General features: G+C 35.9%; 1 protein-coding gene across 3 annotated transcripts; it reads left to right on the top strand.

Moving 5' to 3' along the window:
* On the top strand, positions 1-27,343 carry PPP1R21 (protein phosphatase 1 regulatory subunit 21). Of its 3 annotated transcripts, XM_070932271.1 has the most exons (22): positions 1-81; positions 1,310-1,378; positions 2,249-2,395; positions 2,566-2,667; positions 4,053-4,217; positions 5,356-5,414; positions 7,331-7,425; positions 7,735-7,787; positions 8,985-9,134; positions 10,564-10,665; positions 10,750-10,838; positions 12,445-12,581; positions 13,247-13,339; positions 13,830-13,957; positions 14,787-14,939; positions 17,043-17,135; positions 18,618-18,866; positions 19,799-19,834; positions 20,441-20,557; positions 23,509-23,607; positions 24,179-24,307; positions 25,811-27,343. In XM_070932271.1, the coding sequence occupies exons 1-22, from the start codon at positions 22-24 to the stop codon at positions 25,838-25,840; spliced, it is 2,355 nt and encodes a 784-aa protein (XP_070788372.1). In that variant the 5' UTR covers positions 1-21; the 3' UTR covers positions 25,841-27,343. The 3 variants fall into 3 exon arrangements, 2 of the variants coding, with proteins under 2 accessions (XP_070788372.1, XP_070788373.1); XR_011599730.1 differs by lacking the exons at positions 24,179-24,307; positions 25,811-27,343 and adding an exon at positions 22,506-22,736 and having other exon boundaries at positions 23,509-23,596; XM_070932272.1 differs by lacking the exon at positions 19,799-19,834 and having other exon boundaries at positions 18,618-18,890.

Below are 27,343 nucleotides of genomic sequence, written 5' to 3'. Positions count from 1 at the left end.
TTCTCGTACACAGGGGCGGTCATGGCGGCAGCGACCGAGCTGCAAGGGAAGTACCAGAAACTAGCGCAGGAATATTCCAAGGTACTGGAACGTGCCAACTTCCTTAAGTACCGAGACCCTGAAAAGTGACGGCCCGCCGCCAGTGGTTTCAGCCCCCGTTAATGTGTCCCCTCCTATCGTTTCTAGGTATCAGGAAAGACTTGGTGTCGTTCTCCTTCTCTTTGAAATGTTGAGCTGGCATGTATCTTTTGTCTCCTCTGCCTCTTGTTTCAATGGAGGAAGGAAACGCAGCTCTTTACCGAATTCGTTTGCATGCATTCACGCCCTGATGTTTCAATCAATTCAGGGAGCAACTGGTGTGAAAAGATTCTAGCCTGAGGATTTCCTTTATATCTGCTTCAGCCTTTCTGTCCTCAGCTCCATCATCCCACCCTCATTCCCGTTTAGGGAAGGCTGGGATCGTATAAATAACCTGTTCACATGATGGGAATTGGGAAAGAAAGGTTTGAAGAGCATTAATACTGTATTGTAAAAAAGAGCCAACAATTAATTGGGTTAAAATGACAACAGAATGTAGCATTTTATTGAGGGCACAACACTGATGTTGTGCCCTCAAAGTTGAATTTTTTAAATTAGAATTTTTATCCAGTCTCTTATATTGTGAGCTAAGCTCACTAAGCTATATTAGTGATTAAGGTACTGGGCCAGAGGTTGGTGAAACCGTAAATTCTAGTCCTCTCTAAAAGCTGGTTGATGATTCTGTGCCAGTCATAGTCTCTCTCAGCCCAACCCACCTTTTGGTGATTTTGTGGGATGGGTGGTGGGGATGAGGGAAATAGAAGGTAAGAGCTTTATACTTTAACCATCTTAAATTGTAAAAAAAAAAATAAAGGTGGGCTATAAATATAATAAATTATATTAAAAGAATGTACATGCTCATTGATTAATCATTGCTCTTTGGGTTATGTTTCAAGAATTCTGGTCGGAATTCTTTTACTTCAACATTGCTTGTTTACTGAGACCCTCTTTGGACTAATGCTGTTCAATTCACCATATAGATAATTTTCAAATATTTTTTTAGCTATAGATAGACAGTTTTATGGGCCCAAATTATGTTTGTGCAGAAGTGCTGTTTCACCTAGGTTGTGAAACATACTGTTAATTAAAGTTTCCAAAGCTTAAATTTGTTTTGGAATCTTTATTTATTTACTTCTTATCTGTATTTTGCTAAAAGTGTTTAATATTTTCCTAAAGGATGTCAAAGACCACATTGCTTCATAACTGAGTTAATAATTCCTCTGTTTTGCAGCTTCGAGCTCAAAATCAAGTATTGAAAAAGGGTGTAATGGATGAGCAGGCAAACTCAGCAGCTCTAAAGGTATAGCTTAAAAATACTGAATAATAGCTTGATTAAAAAGAAAATTTCTCAATAGGGCCATTGTCTACTATGATTCTGAATTAGCTGATATGTAATGTGTGAAATATTCTTTCAGCTTAAAAATAAATGGTATCACAGAGAGTTTTAGTTTAATCTTTGTGAAATCTGTCACCACTTCTTTTGTGTAAGACCTCTTGACTGCTTGTGGCAGAATTGGGTTTATAGTCAAAGCTAATCCATGTGGGAGAATTGCTGTCATTTACTTTGGGAAGGACAAACATCACATTTCAATTTTTTGAAGGTCTATCACAGAATTGACAAGAGTCAAAACAATCTTCTCTTAAATTTCCATATAGAAGCATCATTTTCATTTGTTGATCGTAAGTTTGTTTTGAATTGATAATGAAACCTATTGAAAGTTTATTTTTTAAAATTCCCACCAAAGTATCAGTAGTAAGAGTGTCAGTGTAGTGTAGTATTAGCCTTAAGCAAGAAGTCCCAGATTCAAATCCATATTTGACTGAAGAGTTTACGGAATAACCTTTGGCCAATCAGTTATTCCAATCTGCCTCATAGAATTGTTGTTATGGAGACATTAGAGAGACACTCCCGTATAAGTTACATTGAGCTTTTAAAAAAGAAAGGCAGCCTGTCAATGCAATAAATATTTATTATATCTATCAAATAAACATTATTTTGTATTCAGCATTTCTATACAGAAATGCTGAATACATCACTTAACTAGCTTTAGTAATCTTAGATAAAACACCATGATTCTCTGGTGTTTTGAGGACATTGGATATGACAAGGAATTGTTAAAATCAATCCATGCTAGAACTCAGTGTGATGAAACATTTGATCTTAATACAGGAACAAATGAAAATGAAAGACCAATCACTCAGGAAGCTGCAACAGGAAATGGATAGTTTGACTTTTCGAAATCAGCAGTTGGCCAAGAGAGTAGAGCTGCTTCAAGATGAACTTGCATTAAATGAATCTAAAGGCAAGAAGAACAAGGTAGGTAGCAAGCTGGTTTTCTAGCATATTCTATAAATGTAGTAATACAAATAATTAAGAATTCTCCCATGTTAGAATTCTTAGCTAACTAATTATTTTATTGTAAAAATCCATGGAAGTAATGATATGAAAAGTACCTTCAGCAAACAAGCATGTTTTGTTTTGATTAGAAAAGTGGTGACTCTGTATCTCAGTTGAGTCAAGAACAGAAAAACGTCTTTGGTGAAGATCTTCAAAAAAAAATAGAAGAAAATGAGAGGTTACATATTCAGGTAGGTAGCTTTGTTTAATACATCATCCAAACACTTACATTCTTGACAGAAATTAGTAAGGAAATAGTGGGGCACAGTTGAGTGAAAAAGTTGTATCCTTTCCCAGTCACTCTCACTTGGTCTGAGTAATGTTATTGTAGATGGGGCCAAACTCCAAGTTTATCTTCTTGTTGATTTTAGTAAGCTGCCAGAAATATTTTTTCCAGGCCCAGCAAATATGTCTTTGGGGGCCATCTTTCTGAAATAAATGGATTTGGATGGGAAAAAAAGGACCTCAATTGAGTTATGTGTCAGCAAGATGGGCTGTGTATAAATTAAATAAAAACCTTAACCCATAGGCTGGACAAATGGTCTTGAAAGCTTGATTAGGCTTCTGGGTTAGTGTTTCTCCATTCTTAAAATAAAGCAGTTAGAACAAGAACCTGAATATAATATCAGGACAGTTTAGGCAAAGATAGCCACTTGATTCAATTCTACAACCATGCTGTGAAATGAATTGGCTTGTGTCAGTACAGGTGATCCTCACTTAACATTTGTTCAGCAACCTATTTTAGTTATGAAGGCGCTGAACAAATGGTACTTATGACCAGTCCTTGATGATTCAATCGTCGCAGTGTCCCTGCAGTCATGAGATTATGATTTGGGTGCCTGGCAACTGGCTTGCAGTTATGATGGTCACAGTCACATGATCATAATCTCTGTGATTGTGTACCAATTTGTAAGCTAGTTACAAATTGGTAACTAGCTTACAATTCTGACATCACAGCATCTCATGGGTACGTGATCATCGTTAGTAACCTTCACTGTTGGCTTCTGACAAGCAAAATTATTGGAAATGTTGACAGGAGGCTGCAGATGGTGACTACATGCCATTGCGCTTAATAATGTTGCGGGATTTGTTTAACAACGCCAACCAGAAGTGCCAGAATTGCTGTTGCTAAGCAGCTTGGTCAGATGATGTTGCACTTTACGACCGTGTCACTTAGCAATGGAAATTCTGGGCCCAGTTGTTCTGGTTAACTGAGAAGTACCTGTAGAAGTAGCAGGTCATCTTAGAAAGATATAACTTATGAGAAATACTAAAAAGGCAAATTACGATTTCTCTTAATATGTTTTGGAATTATGCCTAGTAAGAACAGTTGTGGTTTCATTTCAGATTTGATTTCTAAATTTCTCTGAATGATGCTGCATATTTCTTTCCAATACTTTCCAATACTTTAAAGAGTTTATATGTACATACTCTTTAAAAAAATGTACCATATATACTAAACTCTTCCTTCTATTTCATGGCATTTCCAACATTTATTATTATACAGTTTGTCTATCTTGGCAGCTATTGATGGAGTTTAATATGTGTGATAACTTTTCTGCCCTTCTCATTTCAGTTCTTTGAGGCAGATGAGCAACATAAGCGCTTAGAAGGTGAGCTGAGAAGCAGACTTGAATTTTTAGAGATGGAGACTGCACAGCATCAAGCTGTGGTGGATGGCCTTACTAGGAAGTACATGGATACAATAGAAAAGCTGCAAAATGATAAAGCAAAGTTAGAAGTAAGTTTAAAGCTGTAACTTCCGTGTTGTAGAACTCTGCTCTTTTTCACGCTTAAATGATTCAAGCAGTGGCAGTTTGAGAATTGTATCTTTTAAATTTAAGATGAGACCAGAATGAACCTTGGATCCTTGCATACTTGGTCCTTAACACAAATAAGACCAAGGAGTTTATAGTGGACTATAGAAGGAATAGATCAGACATCCAGCCCTTGCTTATCAATGGAGACTGAGTGGAGCAAGTGGCCAGTTTTAAGTTTCTGGGTGTTATCATAAAAGAGGACCTAACCTGGGGCACTCACATTGCAGCACTGGTCAAAAGGGCCCAGCAGAGATTATACTACCTGAGACTTCTCAGGAAACAACAACCGAATGAAAAACTGCTGGTGGCCTTCTACCGTTGCACCATAGAGAGTATTTTAACTTACTGCATCTGTATATGGTTTGCCAATTGCATAGTGGCAGATAGGACAGCACTCCAGAGGGTCAAGGTCATTGCCCAGAGGGTCATTGATTGCTCTCTTCCCTCCTTGGAAGAACTTTATAGCTCCCGCTATAAAGATCCATCTCATCCTGGGCACCCTTTTTTTGAACTTTTACCATCTGGCAGACGGTATAGGTGAATAAAAACAAGGACAAATAGGCTGAAAAACAGCTTCTATCCCAGTGCAATAACCATATTGAATTCTACGGTATAGTGCAATATTGGATTTTCAATTCCAATTATATAGAATGTAAAGGATGTATATTTGTGGTGTTTTTTTTATAGTTATAATGTACACTGAAGACAGCATTTAATTTCGTTGTACCATGTGCAATGACAATAAAGTAAACTATACTATACTATACTATACAGCTTTGGCGACAGGAAGGGCATCCGGCCATTAAACACTCTGCTTGCTCCATGCCCAGACTCCACCCTGCAAGGGATTATGGGGTTGTTAAAAGATGATGATGATCCTTTTCATTTCTCTCATTCTATAACAGTTTCAGTTGTCTAGTTTCCTAAAAAAAAATGTGTTGATAGTTTAGATTTTTTTAGTATACAATGCTCTTGAATGCTAATTTCTGATCTTGGAATAGAATTGATTGTGCAAATACATACTGCCAATTCTGATTTTTCTTCTGCCTTTTCTTTTAGATCAAATCTCAAAGCCTAGAGAAGGAAGCCAAGGACTGCAGAGGTCGAACAGAAGAGTGGTATGCTTTTGATATTGAAGATTAAATACTATTAATGTCTATTTAGAGAAAGTTTTTAATTAAATGAGTATTGTTTATTATCACCTTGATCATTAAGCACCAGCATTAAACTTAAATGCATACCTAATTATATATTGGGGGTTAGTTTTAAAACTTTGTTTATATGCCTTTTACTGTTACTGCCTTCTGGTCCTATAAGATTTTTGGGGTGGGTGAGCGTATCCATTGACTTCATGAAGCACACCAAAAATCTACTGCCAAATAGAGTATGTAAAAATAATATACTAGCGTATGAGCTAGTAAAAGTTAATATCCTGCTTTTTGCTTTCAGGTGGGTGTTCAAGTTACTGTAGAATCTTTTTTGTTATTGTAATTAAGATCAGAATGTAATATTTGTACCTCTATCAAAACAAAACAAAACAAAACAAAACAAAACAAAACAAAACAAAACAAAACAAAACAAAACAAAACAAAACGTTACATTGGTCAAAAGTCACTCTGATTTAAGGTCTTATTTTGGTTTTAAAATAATATAAAGTGACTGAAAAGTACTGCTGTAATGTACTTGAATAAATAACTGCTAGGGAGATGCAAATATTTGTATTGTGGCACTGTATTGTTGCACTGCTAATACAGGTAATCCTCAACTTATAACCACAATTGAGGCCAAAATTTCTGTTGCTAAGTGAGACAGTTAAGTGAGTTTTGCCCCATTTGTTGTAACAGTTGTTAAATGAATCACTGCAGTTAAGTTGGCAACACTATTATTAAATGAATCTGGCTTCCCCATTGACTCTGCTTGTCAGAAAGTCGCAAAAGGTGATCACATGACCATGGGACACTTCAACCATCATAGCTGTGAGTCAGTTGCTAAGCATGAGACCATGGGGATGCTACAGCGGTTGAAAATGTGAGAAAGTGTAAGTCACTTTTTTCAGTGCTGTTGTAACTTTGAACAGTCACTAAATGAACTGTTGTAAGTCGAGGATGACCTGTATCAATAATGTAATACTATGTTATGATCCAGGCGCTCAAGGCAAGGCAGGCCTCTAGAAAGTCCTTTATTGCTCTCAGTAAGTGTTCCAACAAACAGCCTCCCAACGGCCGGTAAGGCTCCACGAGGCAAAGTCAAGGGACAATACAAATGGCAGTCCTCAGGGCAAAGACAAGGTACAAGGCAAAAGGCAGTTCTCGAGGCAAAGCAAAGGGCAAAACGCAGTCTTCGAACAAGGGCAAGGTACAAGACAAAAGGCAGAAGGCAGTCCTCAAGGAAAGGCACGAATCAGAGCCCGGGGGGGGGCGGGGCGGGGCGGGGCGGAAGGAGTGTAAGCCAAAACAATCAATTGTTCCTGGCAAAGGCTAACTCTCCATAGCTTCCCCTTAAGTCAATCCACTTCAGGTGTTCCTTGTGAGGAGAAGTGGGGCAATCTTCTCCTGAGTAGCCTTGCAGCCCTTCTCTCTGCTCTGCTCTCTGTGCCCTTGGATTGAGTGTGGGAGGCAGCTGTTCCTCATCAGAGGGGATCTACCTATCAGCATACTGCCTGTACGGAGCCGATTCTCCTCTGTCTCTGTGAGGGCAGGCAGCTCTCCGTCTGGTCAACTACCTTTCCCAATGCCGGAGGCCTAGGACAGCATCAACTCAGCCCCTGATTTCTCCAAACATGCCAAGGGAGACGTACCATCCCTGTCGGACGGTGCCAGTTCCAACTCCTCCTCCTCCTCCTCCTCCTCCAAACCGGGCTCCGATGGGGCCATGACATACTAATAGTATAGTACTAATTAGTACTATATTAATAAAAAGTTTTGTTTTCTTGATGAATTGTAATATTGGGAGTATACTTTTTTTGTATTGTTTATCAGCTTTTTAAGAAAATGAACAACGAATAAAATGTTGATGTTTTATTTTTGTCTTCTAGCCAGCAGCAACTACAGCATCTTCATAGAGACTTGGGTAGTAGATTGGATGAGTCTTTACAAATTATAAGTGAAAAAGTACCTTTCAATGATACAAGTAGGTATTGAATCGAATTGATTGAATTTGCAGTTGAATAAAGGGAAAAAGAATCATAGGAAATTGAAAACTGAGATTGTTTTCTTATTCTTATAAGAATAAACATATATTCAGTCATATATTCTGACTGAATATATGTTTAACTGCATGTATTTATATATACATTATTTTCATTTTAAAATATAGTTACTGGTACAGGTTGTAAAGATACCATCCACTCTTGGATGATTTATGAACTGACAAAAAGTTTTAAAAAGATGATAAGAGGAAATACACTTGATCTAATACTGTGAATTGATTATTTTGTAGGATCTAGCCAGTATAATGCTCTGAATGTGCCATTACATAATCGACGCAGGCAAGTGAGTAATACAATTAAGGGTGTTTAAATTAAGAAATGTACATTTCTTTGACATTTGTGAATCACTGCATATGTGATGCTGATTCCCCATTAAGTATGTTTAAATGATTTCAGATTCTGAGTAATATCTAGTACAGTAGAAATGTTTTTTTAAAAGAAGAGAGACCAGAAACTCTGCTTGATTCCTTTTAAATGAAAAATGAAGAAATTGGTTTCGGGAAGGAAGACAGCTGCAGGACAGGAGCACTTAATGCCAGAATTTGTTTCCCCATTTTGAACTACAGTTTATGGGATTGATCTATTTTCATGAAAAGAGAAAGTTCTTGAGCTAAACTCAATTTCTGGTGATCACATTGATATTTGCATTTGCATTACTCTTGTCTGTTATGTTTTTTCAACTTCCCAGTCTACTCTACATCTCTGGGTTTTTCTTATGGTCTCTTAACAAAGTATTAATAAGGTCCATGCTACTTATATTTTTGAGAGCAAGGTTAGTGAGATGCTGTATTTAATTAAAGAATAAATAAATACTGTATCTTGCAGATATGATATTGAGTATAGAGTTGTAAGACAAATCTCAAATCAGTTCCAAACCTCTTATGTCAGCTCTTGTTCCAGCTCATTTGGGAACAACTCCATTCCTTTGCAGCTAAAACTTATGTAACACTTATGTAAGGGGCCTGGTGGTGCAGCTGGCTAATAGCCTGTTATTAACATTCAGCTTCCTGCAATTACTGCAAGTTCGAATCTCCCCAGGCTGAAGGTTGACTCAGCCTTCCATCCTTTCTAAGATAGGTAAATTGAGGACCCAGTTTGTGGGGGCAATAAGCTGACTTTGTATAAATATACAAAAGTATGAAGGCTATTGCTTAACGCAATAGCGTTAAGTCTCTGGAGAAGGCATATAAATCATTTTTTTTTTTAAAAAAAAACACACAATCTACTCTAACATGGAAAGTTATCTTCAGAAGGGATGCTAGAGAAGGGTGGAAGAGCAAAGTCACTTATATGATCTTCTTTTTGTTTGTGTGCCTCTTACGTTTAACTCCATGTCTAATTTGAAATGCCAATGTGTGCTACTGAGCTTTTGCGTATCTGGTCTTTTAAATATCATCCTGGCGTTTCTATTTTTCAGTTGGGAGCAGTGTTGGATAAAAGCTCTTATAAAGTTGTATCTTGGTTCTCTATATTTTTACAGTTGAAACTTCGTGATCTTGCTGGTCAAGCTCTGGCCTTTATCCAGGATTTAGTGACAGCTCTCCTTAATTTCCACACCTATACTGAGCAGCGAATTCAGATTTTCCCCATTGATTCTGCCACAGATACCATTTCACCATTAAATCAGAAGGTACGATTATTGGGGGAATTTTATACCATTAAATATAATGAACAGATAATAACATGCTGCTTCTACGCATTCTATAGCTTGAAAAGTACAGCAGAACTGTTAAAATAACTTCTGCATTTGTGAAAAATTCAGTATGCAGAATTGGCTGAGATACGTTGTTCTAATCTCTCAGGATAACTTCATTTCTAATTTGGCAATTCCAGATTATATTGCATCTTCAAATGAAAAAAAAAGCCACACATGGTAGGGAAAACTGCTTAATTTCTCAAAAAGTTGTTCATATATAGTAGCTTTCAAGTTATCTATTCAATGCAACCATAACTGGAGCCTTTCTCTCCTCCCCCCCACTTCTGAGTGGGGCAATTGAAGAGAGCTTTCTTTTTGGTGTGATAACACACACACACACCCATCCCTGCCCCCCCCCAACACAAACCTGGCTTTTAAGATTTTCTCCTAAAAGTGGCTTCTTTGGCAATCTCCAATAATATTTTGGTACAGGATCTTCTGATTTAGGGCTTCTGTTTTTTTAACTTTATTTCTGAGTTTTCCCTGCACTTGTCGTTTTAAATTTGCATATTCCCTTATTATTTTGTTTTAAATTTACTGTAAGAGGTCCTTAGACTGTTTGTTGACCTTGTGAATTAAAAATAAATATAACTACGGGAAATATTTGCCCTAAAATAATCAATTTGGTGGGGGATAACTGAGGATAATGTTATTGATGGAATGCTACGTAAAAGATGCTCACTTAAGGATGTGACTGCACAGAAAGTGAACAGAAGTCCAGAAAAGGGCATTTATTAATATTCAAGACTTTTTGTCACTTTCCTACTGAAACATTTGGTGCTTGCTTCATTTAGAATTGTGTTATTTAAAAGGAACTTAATAGAAGTTTATAAAGAGGGAAAGAGAAGTGCCTTCTGAACTCCCTTCAGCTAGAAACAATGTTGAATTTGATGAAACAGTGATCAAACTATGCAAAGCTTTTTTTTCCTGTATCAGGAAAAGTTACTGGTGTGTGTAGAAGGAGTTGCCTATTTGTAGTTAGGAATTATTGAAGCTGCGTAATTGATGAAAAATTAAACTCTGTTTTTCAGTAGTTTGACCAAATTAATATGTAAACCATTAAACCATTTGGCAACAATGAGTCTCTGAAATATTTAAAGGACTGGAATTATTTTCTTTCAACACAAGTATTTTCTAAAATATCTCCGTTGTATAAATAACTTCAATTTTTAGATTCCTTCTGAGCAGATTAGCTGTTCACATTAATACCTTTAAAAGTTTGTTTTCTTCTCTTTTCTCCCTGTTCCAAGTGGCAGTATAAAATCAACTGCAAAATCTTTCTCAGTGAAGTACCTTAACCCTTGAAGGTAAATATAACTAAGATGCTGCAGTAGTGCCAGCTAATAGATCTCTTTGCATTCAGTTCTCACAGTACCTTCATGAAAATGCGTCCTACATTCGCCCTCTGGAGGAAGGAATTCTGCATTTGTTTGAGAGTATCATAGAAGACACCATCACAGTGCTGGTAATATTGTTATTCTGTTGCTATACCTCCCTATTTAAAGCTTCTTGGTACTAAATATCTAAAACTTCTTTTTTTTCTTGCAAGGAAACAACTACGGAATTAAAAACTTTTTCTGACTACTTAACATCTTATGTCTGCTTTCTCAGGAAGATTCTTCCTTATCAGTTGAAAAGGTACTATCAGAGTTTTTTCCCCCAAACAATTTAGATAAAGCAAATACATAGAATACAAGACCCTTTTCAGATCTTTTTTCCACCAGTTCAGGGAGAAGGGCAAGAGGGAGAAGGGCAAGAGGAAAACTAGCAAACTTGATTGTGTTCTTTCCCTTTACAGTGAGGTCAATTGATTAAGCAGGAAATGTGATGCTTGAATACCCATCAGAATCTAATGTATCAGAGCATGCCTCATCAAAGTTGCTTTATAATATCAAATTGGATTTTAAAAAAGAAATAAAATAGCATTAACTTGTTTCTCCAGATGTCATGGTATCTGTACTGGTTGGGAATTCTGGTAGTCATATTTCTATTTGGAGACTCAGGTTGGTGAAGGCTGCAATAATGCCTTCTGGATTTCTTTGGACTGCTGCATTTTAGATTAATGATCTGGATCTGTAGGAGATGACCAGGCTGAGCCTGACGTGTTATAAGTCACGAGTTTGCCTGCAAGAGATCTAAATCCAGCCCACCTTGAATTCCTTTCTTAACTCCTGCACATTCCTTTAACGGTCACTTGGCCAGATTCTTGTAGAGAGCTACTCATTTGAACTACCTGAATCTCCAGATTTCCCCGGCGCTTGACAGGATCATGTTAGTTCAGACCCCTTTAATCAGGTGTTCATGAGGGACAGCCTCATGTCCAACCATTGTGCAGTTGCCATTTTTAAAAAAAAAAGCAAATTCCATGTTTGGAATTATTAAGAAACAGTTATGTTTAGCAGTTACCTTTGATTACTATTCTTTTGCAATCTGTGGTGAAACTATCCTTTCAGTATTGTGTACAGTTGCTACCACCACATCTTGAAAACAATATTATTGAGCTAAAAATCTGTACAAATGAGATACCAAAATTATTAGGAGGCTGAAGTATGAAGAAAGATTATAAAAACTCAGGCCCTTTAGTTTAAATTAAAGTGGGAAAGGGAAGACAAGAAAGATAGAACTATATAAAATCATTCATGGCTTAGGCAATGCAGTGTTTTTAGTCATTCATTGAACCTAATACAGAAAGATTCAGGGCTCAAGTAGGGAATATGTTTTCACATCACACATAATTAAATCATTTATTTATAATTAATCATGATTAGTCATAGATTTAATGATAAATTAACTGGAAGAGGAAGGAATATTAGATATATTTGCCACCGTGAGTTATTTATGAAAATAACAGGATTAAAATGATTTTTAAATATCTAATCTAATCGAAATTGCTGCTTAGACTTCTGATAATGGCAGTTAATATGGGTGGTTTTGAATGAAGGCTGAAAAAGTTGATGGAGGATCATGCTTTCAATGACTACTGATTTTGATGATTGTTTACTCAGGAGGAGCATGCTTAGGTTGGAAAATGATAGTGGAAAGGACTTATTACTCTTTCAGGCTTTATGCTACCCAAATCTATGCAATTGTTGCAGTGTAATGCAGAATGCAGGACTAGATTGGTTTTATAGCCTGAACCCAGCAGGCTCTTCTTATGTTCTTTTTTTTCTACTTTTTTTTTAAAAAAGTATCAAAGCACCATCATAATACTCACTCTCAAAAACATAAATTCATATGTTCCTAGTTTGGAAGAAGAGTGTGAATCTTCTCTTTGCACAGCTGCATTAAGAGCCATGAATATGAACCTGCAAAATGATATGAAGAAGCTGACGGCAATCTTTGAGAAGCTGCATACATACATTAGTCTTCTAGCCTTACCCAGTAAGTGTGGGCTTTGGGCAACAACAATTCAGGATTCAGTGTGATGTATGAAATGTGACTTCTTCAAGAAAAAAGACAGATTCTGAATTCATTCTCTTAATAGACCCAAAGAAGCTGGCCTATACATTTGTATCTTTCACTGTAATAACTCACGTAATAGATGAAGGAAAATAATTGAAATCAATCCCATGAAATGATTTGCATTATTTAAAATAGGATTGATCTAAAACTTCACTAATTTGGGTTCTCACTCAGATGAGTGATTCTAATTTTGTTTAAATTGTTAATCTGAATGGTAGTGATTTTATTGTGTGCTGACAATCATTAGAAAATTAAAAAATGCAATTAATTTGAATATTTTATAATATAATGCCACATCATATTTTTCAGATGGTTTTTCTGTGCCATCTTAATTCTGCTTAAAAGAAGAAATCTGAACTTGGTACAAATGTAATAAATAAGCAGAAATAAACTATAATTGGATGTTGCTGCCTTTTGGGCTCATTGATTACACTATTTAACCAAGTTAGGTCTGTGGTTTATTTCAAAAGAGGTGTTTGGTTTGTTTACGCAATACTAATCTATGTTTCTCTTCCCATTTCATGCTTTTTTAAAATATTGTATTTGTCACCAAATTTCAATATACTGCTGTTTATACAATCTAGGCACAAAAGCAGATCACCTGGTTCGAACGAACTTCAACTCTGTGTTTACATGCATTGCTTCAGCTCTTAATGGATTTCATGAAGTTATGAAAGGTGAGACCAATTGAACTTGCTGTGTAGTTCACCCTCATTCAAGGAAATGAGAAGGTGAGGGAAGCAATTACATTGCAAGTTTTTTTTTTCTGGCAATAAAGCCTGTTTTTTTTTTTTTTTTTTTAAATATAGATTACTGAGCAGCAACATATGGGAGCTATTGGTCTCCATAATATTGAGCAGGAAGTAAGACATATCTTCTTGTAAAAACGCTCTTTTGGGTAGAAAAAAGTAAAAGTTAGAAATAGCAAGGAGAAATAGATTTTCAAATTGGATTAGAATGAGAGGTTCAAAGGAAATGTAACAGTTAAGATTGAGAATTTGAAGATTTCCAGTTCACCTTCAGTCATGAGTGTTGACAGGATTTTCGGGGAATACAATGAAGGTAAATCTCCATGTGAACTCTCTTGAGATGGAATATAAATCTTACAGGTAATGGTGCTGTGACTTATATGCATAACCAATACATATTAATTCCTTTTGATTTTAGATATTTCTAAGCACTTTAGTCAAAAAGCTACCTTGGAACATGAGCTCCCTATAGCCACTCAGAAGCTCATCACCACCAATGATTGTATCTTATCCTCTCTGATGGCATTAACTAATGCAACAGGCAAGGTAAAGTTTGTTTTCGACTCAATCAGTGACTTATCTGGAGAGCCAGTAGTGGTGAAAGCTTCATTTTAGAAACTGGGAGACCTTGAGTTGTAGTCTCACCTTAGGCACAAAAACCAGCTGGGTCACCATGGGTCTGTCACTTCCTCTGAACTCTAAAAAGCAGGCAATGGCAACCTACTTCCAAAATCTTGCCAAGAAAACTGCAGTAACTTTTTCAGGCAGTCATCAGGAGTCGACATTAACTTGAAGGCACCAAGGAAAAAAAAAAAACCAAGTTAAAAAAAGTAATTGATCAGTCATCTGGGAGATACATTTAGAACACAATATCATACTGTGACTAGGGTTATTTTTTTTTGAGAATTACTATTCATGTGGTAAATCCCTAAAAAAAACCCAGCCAGGTAGAATATAAGTTCAATATATCTAGACTGGAACGTCTACACATTTACTTTACATGCATGCCTTCAGCCCCCACTTTTGTTATTACCAGTTTCAGTTTTTTAATTAAATGGGATGTTGATGTTGCAAAATGTCAACCTCTAACATATTTCACCAAAAGTTCAAGGCCCTATGGAGTTTAAAAATAAAAAATGGTGGTAGTAACTTACTGCTGTTTTTTTGTGTCCATACAAGCTTTATCTTAATGGCCCTCAATGGCCATCTCACCTATTGGCCTTCTGGGATTTGGGTGTTTTGTGACTGGCCACCATCATCTTTTTTGAATTGACAATCTATTAAATGATTACTTATTTAATTTATGTTAAACTGTGGTTTAATTTTGTATCCAAAGCAGACCAGTATATCATGTTTCTTGTTTTTGTATGTCTAGATTGCTTCATTCTTCTGTAATAATTTAGATAGTTTCACACTATCACTGAGTTATGGACCTAAAGGAGGAATGGCATTTATCAACCCCCTCTCAGCTGAGTGCATGCTTCAGTATAAGAAGAAAGCAGCTGCCTACATAAAACTTCTGAAGAAGGTTTGTGCTTGTTCACATACAATAGATACACCAACAGCAACTTGGATTCCTTGGGTGGGCTCAAAAAGTCCTTTCATGTGGGACTAAAATATTTTCCTCTTATGAAGAGGTTCTTTGTTAGAGATGGAACCATTTTTGTTACTCAATGGTGTATTAGCTAGTTTGAAGCCACTTCAGAGATTGCAGAGACTGAAAATTGATGGATGAGCGTGAGAGTTGTAATAGGCTTCCTGCTGTTAGCCTGTGAGGGAAACTGAAAGGAATTCCAAGAAGTAGGAAACCGAGGGATAGGAATTATGGCTGTTTGGGGGAAAATATATTTGGGATGTCCATATGGGCTGAGGAGGATTTGAGATAAATTATTTGAGGATTTAAATTAAGTAGAACCATGGAGAGTTAATGAGGCACTTGGCATAAGCCTCATTGTTAGCAGAAGGAGTGAATTCTTAGTGATGAACTGTCTATCTTAGCAATAAGGCCCATGAGTATCTCTTCTTATACCTGATGTTTATTGTCCATTGTTTAATCGCCGTAGCCAACAATCTTAAGAATATTTTTGTCATTTACTGTGACACGATTTCTTAAACCTTGTGCCAAACCTCAGGAAGGAGCAGAAAGCAACAAGGCACTGTGCTGTGTCCTGAATATTTTTATGGCTTACTGCTACAGGGACATGTAACTCATCCAATCTTTTGAAGCTTAGTGTAATGTGGCAAAATCTCTTCCCCTCCCTCTTAGGTAGTATGCAGAGTGGGTGCTAACCACAAATTTGCAATCTACTAATTTCTGCTTAGCTCTGTGGAACCCTTCTTAACATCTATACGACGTTAGTATGAATGGTTGCAAAATAATGAGAAAATTCTCAGAAGCTTTCTCCTGTTTGCAGATAGCTAGAATTATAGCTGTGTTCATTTATATTAGCCCCATGAACAGGTTTCCCCTGCAGAGTGTGAATTTGTTTACCTTCCTTCCACATATTATACCTGCTTGTATTTTTTCAAGTTCTGGAGTATCCCTCAAGCTTTTAGAGTTGTACAGTAGAGTGCAAAAAGCTGAAAAGACTTATCTTCCAAGTGATAGATGAGTACCTATACAAAAACTGTAACTTCAGGATTATGCTTAAATTTAAAATGGGTAAATTTATGTCTGTTATTAGAATATAATGTGCTGGATATTGAAATAGATATTCCTTTTTTTATTTAAAAAGTTTTTTTAAAAAAATGTCTTTGGTCATAGTATACGACTTCAGCTGAAAGGTTTCTCAGCTGCTTAAATAGGACCATTTAAAACAAGACTGTCCCACCCCATGGGTTTTACAATATGAAGATTATGATAAAAAGGATAAGGAAAACAGAAATAACATATCACGGGAGATTGATGGGAAGAACATTTTTCACACATGCAAAATATATAGGCACCAGGAAGAATTCAGACCTTTAATCATGTATCTCCCCAGCCTGTTAATTTTAATTAGTTATAGTACATTCATGGAGAAGATAAAATGGGTTGATTAAAAATATTTCTACTTGAATTCTCATGTGTTTTTATCTTGTGAAGTGCTACAAGGGACATGAAGGCTCACTTGCTATAAAGACTAGTTTAACGAGTGGTGTCTTCATGTTTTGCTTTTAGCTGGATGGAGAAAACTGGCAAGAGTAACACACTCATTTGTGTTTGTTAGTAGCAAGGAGCTGGAAAAAAAACCATTTCTCATCTGTGACTTTTATCACTTTGGCCAGCTGTCATTGCATTTTTTTCCTCCATACAGCCATAATCTCCTCCCTGTTCCCAACATTTCCTGCAGTCTTTGCCATCTTTGTACCGCGTGAAGTTTAATACCATTTTTTCCAGCATAAAGTTCGTCCAGAATAACACCCATGATTTAATTCATTGCGTTGAGGTGCGATTTATATAGAGGAGAAGCAAGGCCTGCATTTGCCATTTTTGCCTGGGATGCTAAGAATAATAGCACAGACCTCTGCCCTAGAGGATGGGAAAGCATCTGGAAAGTCTTTTTTGTTAACAAGGGTAAAGGATGATTAAAAACACAAGATATTCTTGGCTAGCCTGGTTCACTAAAATGGGTTTTTTTTGGGGTTCCAGACTTGTCCTGATTCAGTGCCTTATGAAGAGGCTTTGGCCAATCGCAGGATTCTTCTGAGTTCCACTGAGAGCAGAGAAGGCCTCGCACAGCAGGTACTCATGATCTGATATGCAGTCCCTTCAAAAATACAGTATATGCACCATATTTGGGAGTTGCACTGGGGAGACATCTTCATTTATCACATGTGCTATTAGATATCTAAATGCAGACATCCATAATAAAGGGAGAGTGAAACTTGGTTTTTGAACTATCCTGTAGTATAAATTCAATCCAAATGCAGAATAGCAAACAGGTTCTTTTATAACCTTTTCCTTCCCAAACTAGTTTTCTCTGAAAAAGCCCAGTAACACTGTTTTATAATACTTAGGCCTATACTTTGCTTATCTGCTGTTGTACATTACCCTATCTGTATAAAATGTAAGAGAGAGAGAGAGGGACTTCAAGAAAGGCCTTAAAAACGTAGCTATGCCATTGAAGCTGATATAAACCATCAGAATTGGCCAAACCACAAGATGGGCAGCAAATAAATTGGATGGATAGATTAGATAGATAGATTAGATAGATAAAATAGATAGATAGACAGACAGACAGACAGACAGACAGACAGACAGACAGATACCTTCCTTCTTTGGGGTATTTGGGTAACTGAAATCAGGCTGTAGTATGAATGGGTACTAGTAGTTCATAGCACTGTTATGTATATGATGTACAGCCCGCCTGTTAAATTCGTTTCAAAATAAAAAGTGTTGAGTTCATTTGTAAACAGCAATTAAAAGACTTAACATTATTTCTGAAATCCTGCTCTAGTTTTCAAATAATTCAGTTTGCAGTAATCAGAAGGATTGATTTATTAAAAAAGGAAATTAGTAAACAGATGGGAATTTACAATTCAAAATGTACTTCCTGTTGGGGCTTTTGGAGAATAACTTCACACTCTCTTTTTCCCAGCTGCAAAACATTATCTAGAGCGAACAATCCACTAACCAAAACTTGTTACAGTTTGGGGAAAGAGATCACACTAATGTACTCGTATCTTAATTAAATCATACTGTTCAAGGTTTTAAAAACAAATAATGTCTTTTTGGTTGTGATTTATAAAATGTTATCTAATCAGCTATTACAAGCATCTGTTTCTTCTGCAGCTGAATCGCTGTAGCTTGCGTACACAGCTGTGCAACTTGTTACTATCATATGCTTACATTTTAAAATTAAGGAAACATTACAGCTTCATAAAAATCTGGCTGTCTTGTCAATGACTGCCTGTGATTTATCTAAAATGTTTTCTATATCTTTCCCTTTAAGGAGGGAATAGAAAGACACACAGTACTGGAATCAAAACCTTGTTCTTTATTCTTGAGGTTATGATTGCTAGCTACTTCTCAGTGCAAACCACTTGGACATGTGCAGACCACATGACAGTATATTGAAGCTGTTGGTACCTCCTTTTGCAAGTCACAGTTCCGTGTGAATTATTTTTCAAACAGTCCACTGCAGCTTTTTCTTTTCTTTTCTTTTTTACTATAGCTTAAATAGGCATCAGTTTGCTTCATGGTGATAATTTTCCTTATTCCCAGGTCCAGCAGAGTTTGGAAAAAATTGCAAAATTGGAACAAGAAAAAGAGCATTGGATGCTGGAGGCCCAGCTAGCCAAAATTAAGTTAGAGAAAGAGAATAAAAAAGTATCTGAAAAGGCCAGAACTTCTGTAGGCAACCAGCTGATTGAAGCAACCACAGAAAATTCCTTTGTGTTAAATGCAGTGGAACAAGAGAAGGATGATGGTGCAGAAAAAACACTGAGAGAGCCAGTTCAGAGTACAAGTTTGGTAAGTGTATTACATGCCACTGAGGTGGTGAAATATTGTATTTTTTTCATGGATGTTTATCATGAAACAATGGATTTATTAATTAGCACTTTGGGGGAATTAACACAATAGTTGCATTTGGATGCCACAAGGACTTTTTAAAAGGGATCAGACAAAAGTCTAGGGGGAGAAATGGATTACAGTAGTATTGGAAAATGTTTGGTAACTGAAATGGAATAGGTAACAAGATTGTTGAGGATGGCTGTTTTTAGTGAAGAGCAGTTCCTGAATTAGATTAGGCATGTTTGTACTTCTAAAGAGTTTGGGTGCACAATCTGAAGAATGTTGAAGATCAGGAGAGGAGCAAGAGCACTAAGGAACAATAGCTAACCAATGTAAATAGTTCAGTGGATAGTATGGCAGTGTGCCCGTATTTTTCTGATAGAAGTAGAATGCCCTATCATCAGTTCAGATTTCGTTTCTGCCAATCCATCTTTATCTTAAACAAATTTTATGCAGCTTAACATTCCTGTGATAAATAATGAGAGATTATTTAATTGTATATATTGGACACTTGGTAACCTGATGCATTATGTCAATTAGTGTTTCGGAGTTTCTTTTTTGTAGCATTTGTTAGGTGATAATACATTTGCAATTCTGATTTAATGTTTTTAACGCATAGTATTAAGGAAAACAATTCATGCACCTCAGGTTGTAATGTTTCATAACCTCATTGAGCCCCATTGATTCTAGTGGGATGGAATTAGGCATATTGTATATCCAATATGTCCTTTGAAATTGATGAAAACTAAGCACAGTTATGCTTTTAAAATTTAGAATATATTCTAGTTAAGATTCTATGAAGTAAGAAAGAATAAATTCTACTGTGTATAAATGATTTTAAAACAATAAATTACTACTTTGAATTAACCTTGTCCTGATTTATTTTAAAGATTGGAATGCTAACAGTGACCACTGGAAATGAAGAGGTACCACATTAATATTATATAATATTATATTTAAATATCAAATAATGCAAATTATTTGAGCCATTATGATTATGAAAACAGTTCAATGTAGTTGAATGGCAGTTGTTGTTGTTGCTCTAGTTTTACTAATACTGTTTCTGCAACCATTTCTGGTAGCTTCGATTGTTATCTAACTTTAAAGATACGAGAAAGTAAATTCCATATTTTAACTTTAAAGATACGAGAAAGTAAATTCCATATTTTAACTTTAAAGATACGAAAAAGTAAATTCCATGTTTTAACTATGTGCAATGTGAAGAAATGCTTTATTTTTCTTTCACCAGTCAGTTAATTTGAGGTTCTACTTTCTGTATATTACGTATTTTATAAATCTCACTGAGTGCTCTTCTCATTCAACCTTGCCTTTTTTAGCCCTGAAAAACTTTCCTCATAAATGAGCTGTTGCCATCGCTTCATAATTTTGTTTGCACTTTTTCAACTCCACAATTTATTTGTTTGAATTATGGCTTTCATGGGCATCCAATGCAATAGAAGACATGTTTGATTTGTGATGTTTTTCATACTTGAATAAACATTTACATTTTTCCCCACATACTTGCTTGGAAGATTCCAGAAGCTGATACCAGGGAAGATTTGATAAAGAACCACTATATGGCAAGAATAATAGATCTTACATCTCAGCTGCAGCTTGCTGATAGCAAGTCTGTACATTTTCACGCGGAGGTAAATGAGCAATAAATTGCTTACTCTGAAAATCAGACTTTAGTGTTACAATAAATGTTCTGTTTCTTATAGAGGTCTTTTCATTGGCTAATTTCTTGCCATTTATTTCTGGTAAGCAGGAGAATAAGATGTGATTGTGCTATAATTTGCTTTACCTATAAAGAATATTAGGACAAGGATGACAAGTAAAAGATTACCTAGAAAAGATGGATTTTCAGGACATAAAAAAGGGAAGTTGCTACATAGGCATTCCAACTATCAACAGCAGCAAAAGCAAGTAAAAGTGTTTTAGATGTTTGAAAGAATGGAGCTGTAGAGTCATATGAAGAAACATATTGGGCTATAAATATAGTTGAGAGGGAAGACCATGAAGCTCTTACAAGGTGAAGTCATTGTGGGGTCCTTGGTGCTCTCTGAGCTTGGCGGTTTTCTTCAGGATGTTTCATTACCAAACTAGTTAACATAATCAGTGTTAGAAAGGAGTGGGGTTATACGCTGTCACCATTGGTGGGAGTGTTCTTTCTTTGTGGTTCCTTGATTAGTTGTTGCTTACCATGCTTGTTTCCTGTGCTGATAGTTCCTTGATTGGGGTATTGTTTACTTGCTTTTGGTCTAGTGTTTGGTGTTAATATGGGCAATGTGGTGGCCAAGTGGTGAAGATGCTGGTCTCCCACTCAGAGGGCTGAGAATTCAATCCTAGGTAGCAGCAGATGTTTCTCTCCTGGGGCAAAAAGAAAAAAAATATCTGCTGCAAACTCTGCATAGGCATCAGGATGGACATCTGGCCAGTAAATGCTCAGCTCCATCCAGTTGTCCTATTTCTACCCCACATAGGGACTATAGGATCATAAAAAGGGGAGTTAATCTCTGTTCATCTGGGTATTGATTGCTGGTGAGGATGTGTTTTGATCTTTTTATTTCCTTTTGGGCTTTTTGATTGTCTCTCTTGAACGGTATGTAGATGTTGTTTATCTCTATGTGCCTGTTGATAGCCGATTTGTCTAAGTGCCTGGACTCCAGGAATTCTTTGGCATTTTTGAATTTGGCTTGATCTAGGATGCTTACAGTTTCCCAGTTGAAACTCTGATTGAGTCTGTCCATGTGCTGTGAAATTGAGTTTTCATCATGTCTTCTGATTGCTAGTTGGTCTTTATGGATGGACTCTGCTAGTCTTCTGCCTATTGGCTATTATATAGTGGCTGTTATAGTCCTTAAACTGTATGTTGTAGATGACTCCCATTTTGAAGTCAGGAATTAGGAATAGTTAGAAAACGAATAAAAAAATGTCAAGATGTCTCAAAATGATGAGACAGATAAGTAATTATCATTGAAGTGATGTATGCATGTGAATGTGATGAAGCTAAAACAAGTACAACAGGTACATGATGGAGAGAAAAAAGCAGATGAGAGATAATCCAGGCCTGGATAATTCAGACATGGTCCAGAGAATGGAACAGGAACTTAGTTTCTGTTTTATGGTTTTGTATTTTTAATATTGTGGTGAGCTGCCCAGACCTGTGTTCTAACATGGGTGGCCATACAAATCTTTAAATAAATAAATAAATAAATAAATAAATAAATAAATAAATAAATAAATAAATAAATAAATAAATAAATAAAAAAATGGACAGTGAGAAAAGGTTGAATGTTATAATGATGTAAAGGAAGAAACGGTGTGATACATTGTTTTTGAAAACAGGCGAAAGAGGGCTGTGTCTGAGTGCTGAACAGAAAAGGCTGGTGAGGGTAAAGGATAATACTGAACATATAGATAATAAAAAGTGGCAAGATCAAAGAAGTATTTGTAGTGATTTGATCAAGATAATAGTGGTAGTTGATATCTAAAGAGAGAAAACAAAAAAGTGTAAAGGTGGATTCACTTTTGGCTTTAGAGGCAAATTCTTCAGCAGAATGGAAAGCAGGGTATCAAAACACTTGTCATTTTTAGGGTTGACTGGGAAAGAACTGGCATTGTTTACACAGACTGATGGTACAGGAAAAGAGCAAAGAATGAACTTACCATGAATGAAGTTGCACAACTCCTCCTTCTATTCCAACGCGGTGTTCAGCTGTATGAGGAAATGACTGAAAAACAATCCAAAATTAGGGCAGGAAGCCAGGAATTCATTGAGGAAAAGCAGCAAATGTGTCAAGAGCTGATAATAAGGAAAAACTGAAGGTGCAAACAGAAAAAAAAAACCTTTTTCAAGAAAATCAGTTGTTTGATTAGGCTGAGGTTACAGAAGGAAAAGGATGTAAACGTAAGATATTCAGCAAATTCGTGATAGAAAGAATTGCTAAAAAAAATAGTCGATTTACAACTGTTTGTTTAGTGACTGTTCCAAGTTACAAGGACACTGAAAAAAGTGGTTTATAACCATTTAACTTATGACTGTTGTAGCATTCCCATGATCATGTTATAAAAATTTGGGTGCTTGGCAATTGATTCAGGTTTATGATGGTTGCAGTGTCCCAGGGTCATGTGATCCCCTTTTGTGACCTTCTGACAAACAAAGTTAATGGGGAAACCAGATTCACTTAAGAATCATGTTAAGAAAGAAAGGTCATAAAATGGGCAAAATTCACTTAACCAATGTCTCGCTTAGCAACAGAAATTTTGGGGTCAATTGTCACAAGTCGAGGACTAACAGCATAAATAAAAACTTTTTGCTATTGAATTATAACAAAAATATGAAGAGACAAAAGGGAACCTAAAGTAGTGGGCCTGGCTGGGGGCAGAAGAGTATTGGGCTGTGTCCAATTGAGGAAGTTTGACAGGAGGCAGTAGGATTAGATGGACTATCAACATGAACATGAACATAACTGAAAAATCAGAGAAAGAATAAGAGGCATTATTAGGAGATTAAGTACTCATCATTTCTGGGGCATATGTATATGCTGTAGCTACAGTTGTTGGAAACTTAACTTACCGTGGGTTGTTTTTTTAATAGTGCCGAGCACTTGTAAAACGGCTTACTCTAGCAGAGAACGCAAAAGAATCATCATTGGAAAAAATGAAATCAACAAGACTTAACATCAGCAAGTTACAGGCAAGTTTTTTTTAAACTTGGGGTAATGGTGGTGTAACCTGTTTTTAAAAAATTGTTTTGCAGTTTTAATTATGGTTTTTAGCATTGTCCAATTGATGAAAGTTTAATTATTTTATCGGAATTTATAATAGCTGCCCAGCTCTAATGGACAATCCAGTTCTGTTGGTTGGATTTTTTAAACTATGCTTCGTCGCACTTAATTTCTCATCACTGGGGGTGGGGTGGGGGAGGTTTGCAGGATAAAGTGATGGTGTTAGTCTCTTTTCCAAGCCTGTTGTATTATGTGTTCTTCCGGTAAAAAAAAATATTTGAGTTCCAGTTGTAAAGTGGTTGGTCTTCAATGCCATTTGCCACCCCCCCTAGTAATAAGTATAATTCCAATGTAATTGTTTAAAACAGGAATTGATCAACATCTTAAAGGAAATGCAAAATCACAATAAGCGTTAGAATATGAAGCTGGTTTTTTTCTCTGTGTGTGTCCTGTTTTATGGGCTACTTATTGATTGCAGCAATATGTCATTGTTTTGTAATGTTGGACAGAACCTAAAGCTATCCTTCTCTGGATTTTTAGGATGAATTGGCAACAACCAAGAGAAGCTACGAAGATCAGTTAAGCATGATGAGTGACCACCTTTGCAGTATGAATGAAACCTTAACCAAACAACGGGAAGAGATAGATACATTAAAACTGGCTAACAAAGTAAGTAATCTCAATGGCAGTGATATTTGGTTTCTTGTGCAATTTGTTGGAGTGTTGTATTGTTCTGCACATTTCTGGATGTTTAACTTAATGATATGTGGAAATGCCTTAGGCCTCACAAGGAAGATACACAGGTGAGTACACTATAGATTCTGGTTTGTGAATTATGCAAAATAAGCTTGAGAGTTTTGATTTGACAATAAAGATTGTCTGTGGTTTAATGTTTATTATGTCCAAGGTGTCCAAGGTGCAAGTTTCATTCAGAAGGAATATATTCTACATTGTGTTTAGATTGATCAGGAAAGAGATACCATTTTTGGAATAAAGGGTAACAGGATGGATAACACAAAACAAGCCACTAAATTAAGATGAGATGAAGAAAAGTTTAAAGATACATGTTTTTGAGAAGATGAATAAGTGAAGAAATTGACTTATACCTAGGAATAGCAAGTGCAAAGCACTGAAATAAGAGAAATAGAGAAAGGGACTATTTTGAATGAGTGGACAAAGACTTTATTGAGCTTTGAAATTGTGAGTCATAGCACAGTTAGATGATTTTAGGCTCACTCCTTGATCTCTCCATTTAGAAGGAATTCTGATAACAAAGTCTCTACCTTAAACCTTGAACTGTTAACAATTCTGTTAGCAGTTCTGTTATGGGAAGGCTAAGTATAACTCTTCAGGGCTGAATAAAATGTCTGCCTTCTAATTTTAAAATTACTGGTTACTTACTACTTTTATTTAAAGGCCTTCATAACAGAATGCTTCCTGACAATTTACATAGCATTATACCACTTTAAATCTTACATCAAGATTCATATGAATTCAAACTAACTATGACATGAAATCAAGCCAGCAACCATACATTGATTTGTTAGAAATCAGTACTGTGAAATTCTTGAGGAAAGTAAGTAATTTAGCTCCCAAACCATAATTTTATTTCTCACTAATGAAAAGACTTCCCTTTTTTCCAGGTAGCCAGAGTGTCTTGTGATCAAAGCTTCATTTCTGAAAAGTGTTAAATAATAACCTTTATTTATATTTATATGTTTGTTTATAATACACTTTTGTGCTAAACAAGTTTTTGAAATAAAATTGCAACCATTTATTAAAGTGAGTTTTTTTAAAAAATCACCATTTGACTAGCAGGAAGATGTATTAGCAAATTTGTAGTATGAATCCAATCTAGCTGACATATCAATTGTCTCTTCTCAGCAGTCTTCTTCATGTATGGTATCTGGTTCTTCCTTGCTGCATTCCCAAATTCCAAAATCTGGCTTGTAACTAAAATTTAAAACCTGTGGTTTTTGTAAGTGGTGAATTTTTCCCCTAAGGCCAGTTTCTTGGTAAAATTAATTTTAAAAATTATTTAAAAACTTTAAAAGAAGCCATGAATAATTGTTGCCATCTAAAAAACTGAGCTGGAAGTACAGAATCCAATGCAGTTATACAGCAGCATTCTGTCATTTTTTAATTATCATATGTGTTTTTTCCTTGATCTAGGGAAATTCCAAGAAGAACAAAAGCCGATAGTATTGGTTGGCTAGCTGTTTTTACAATTATGCTGCTGCAGAGAAAACACGGATGCTGGGACTGGATTTCAGTTGCCTGGATCCAGGCAAATCACCTGTTGCCTGGATATGGCTGTAATTCAGTTTAGGCTTTGATGTTGTCCATAAAATTGAAACCACACTGGCTTTGTTAGCCAGCAAAATCTAAACTGAACTTGGTGTGATTAGAAACACAGGATGGAAAATGAATACTGTATGGATAGCATGCATAGAACTTAACCATAATTTTTTATCCTACACTTCGGATAAGTTTTAATTTCCATCTCCAAACTTCTTCAATTGTGTATGTTTTGATGCATACTAGATGAACAGATTGGGCATCAATGCAGTAGTTGTCTTTTCTTCCACTCCTGCTCATCCATTCTTGTCTACAAGAAATAACCAACAAAACCGGATACATCAAGACTTTTTTTGGCATTGTCCAACTGTACAATTATTGTAGTATGTCTTCTAACAACTTTAGATTTTCTAAGAGAGGCAGCCTCAAAAATGCTTATACTGAAACATTCAATACAATGTGACTAATACAAATTCCTATTAATTGTAATGAACAATTGAACATGTACAATAGTTGTCTTTTGAAATGAAGGAGAGAAAGAGGGCCAGAGAAGGAGTTAATGTAAAATTGTGATGGACCTTTCTCTTATTTTTGTTTGTCTTACTTATTTTTCACACAAAAACGATTACTAAGAAATCACTCTTGCCAGCTGGAATAAGATGCAGAGAGGAAAAACACTGAAAAGGTCATCAGATAAAGGCTGGTATATAAGATAAGATATAATAAGTTACTGAATTAGTAAAGCTGTGTACAGAAGGACTGCTGTGGAATTTGATGAACCAAGAATACACCCTAAGAGATGCAGTGCAGAGATTTGGGGATTTGTTTGCATCTCTGCCTACATTTCTACATCGTAGTTTGTTATTTTCCCTATCCTGTTCAAGTCTTCTTGAGAATAGTGGCTTGAATCTTGAGATTCATACTACTTCTTTCATAGAGATATTTGTTTTCATATTCTAGCAGACTTCTAAAAGTCTTATCTGGCCCTATTAGAGGCTGAATCAATCCTTGCTTGATTGCTCTCTGGAATTTGAAATTGTCATCTAAATATACTGATATTTCTATTCACTTTTTTTTTTTTGCAAGGATTCACTCAAACCAGGAATTCACAGAAACATTCACTACTGTATTAATTCTACTAACCTATAAGAGATAGCTGTTCTACCATCAGGTTACTCCACTGTATTAACTACGTCAATGTGCTTTATGAATGTAGAATAAATACACTGCCAGTTAAATATTCCCTTTAGAAGTTTTTTGAAGGGTGGTAGTGGTCCACAACTTCACAATTGATGTAATATTGAACACTGTCTTGAGTAAGTTTATATGTCATGTTTTATGTTTTTTTAAGAATATATCTGTACTACAGTGTCTGGAACAAATATTAAAAATCTTGACTAATGGAAA

The sequence above is a fragment of the Pituophis catenifer genome, unplaced genomic scaffold, assembly GCF_029215685.1.
Source record: "Pituophis catenifer annectens isolate HBS135680 unplaced genomic scaffold, rPitCat1.0.hap2 SCAF_1, whole genome shotgun sequence".
Taxonomy (NCBI): Eukaryota; Metazoa; Chordata; class Lepidosauria; order Squamata; family Colubridae; genus Pituophis; species Pituophis catenifer.
Note: the sequence above shows the minus strand (reverse complement) of the source record. Positions and strands in the feature narration are given on the sequence as shown.

Coding starts and splice junctions, on each gene's coding strand:
- PPP1R21 (XM_070932271.1), top strand. CDS start 22: ATGGCGGCAGCGACCGAGCTGCAAGGGAAGTACCAGAAACTAGCGCAG. Junction 1,379..2,248: donor CAAACTCAGCAGCTCTAAAG/GTATAGCTTAAA, acceptor ATCTTAATACAG/GAACAAATGAAAATGAAAGA. Junction 13,340..13,829: donor ATTTCATGAAGTTATGAAAG/GTGAGACCAATT, acceptor TTTTGATTTTAG/ATATTTCTAAGCACTTTAGT.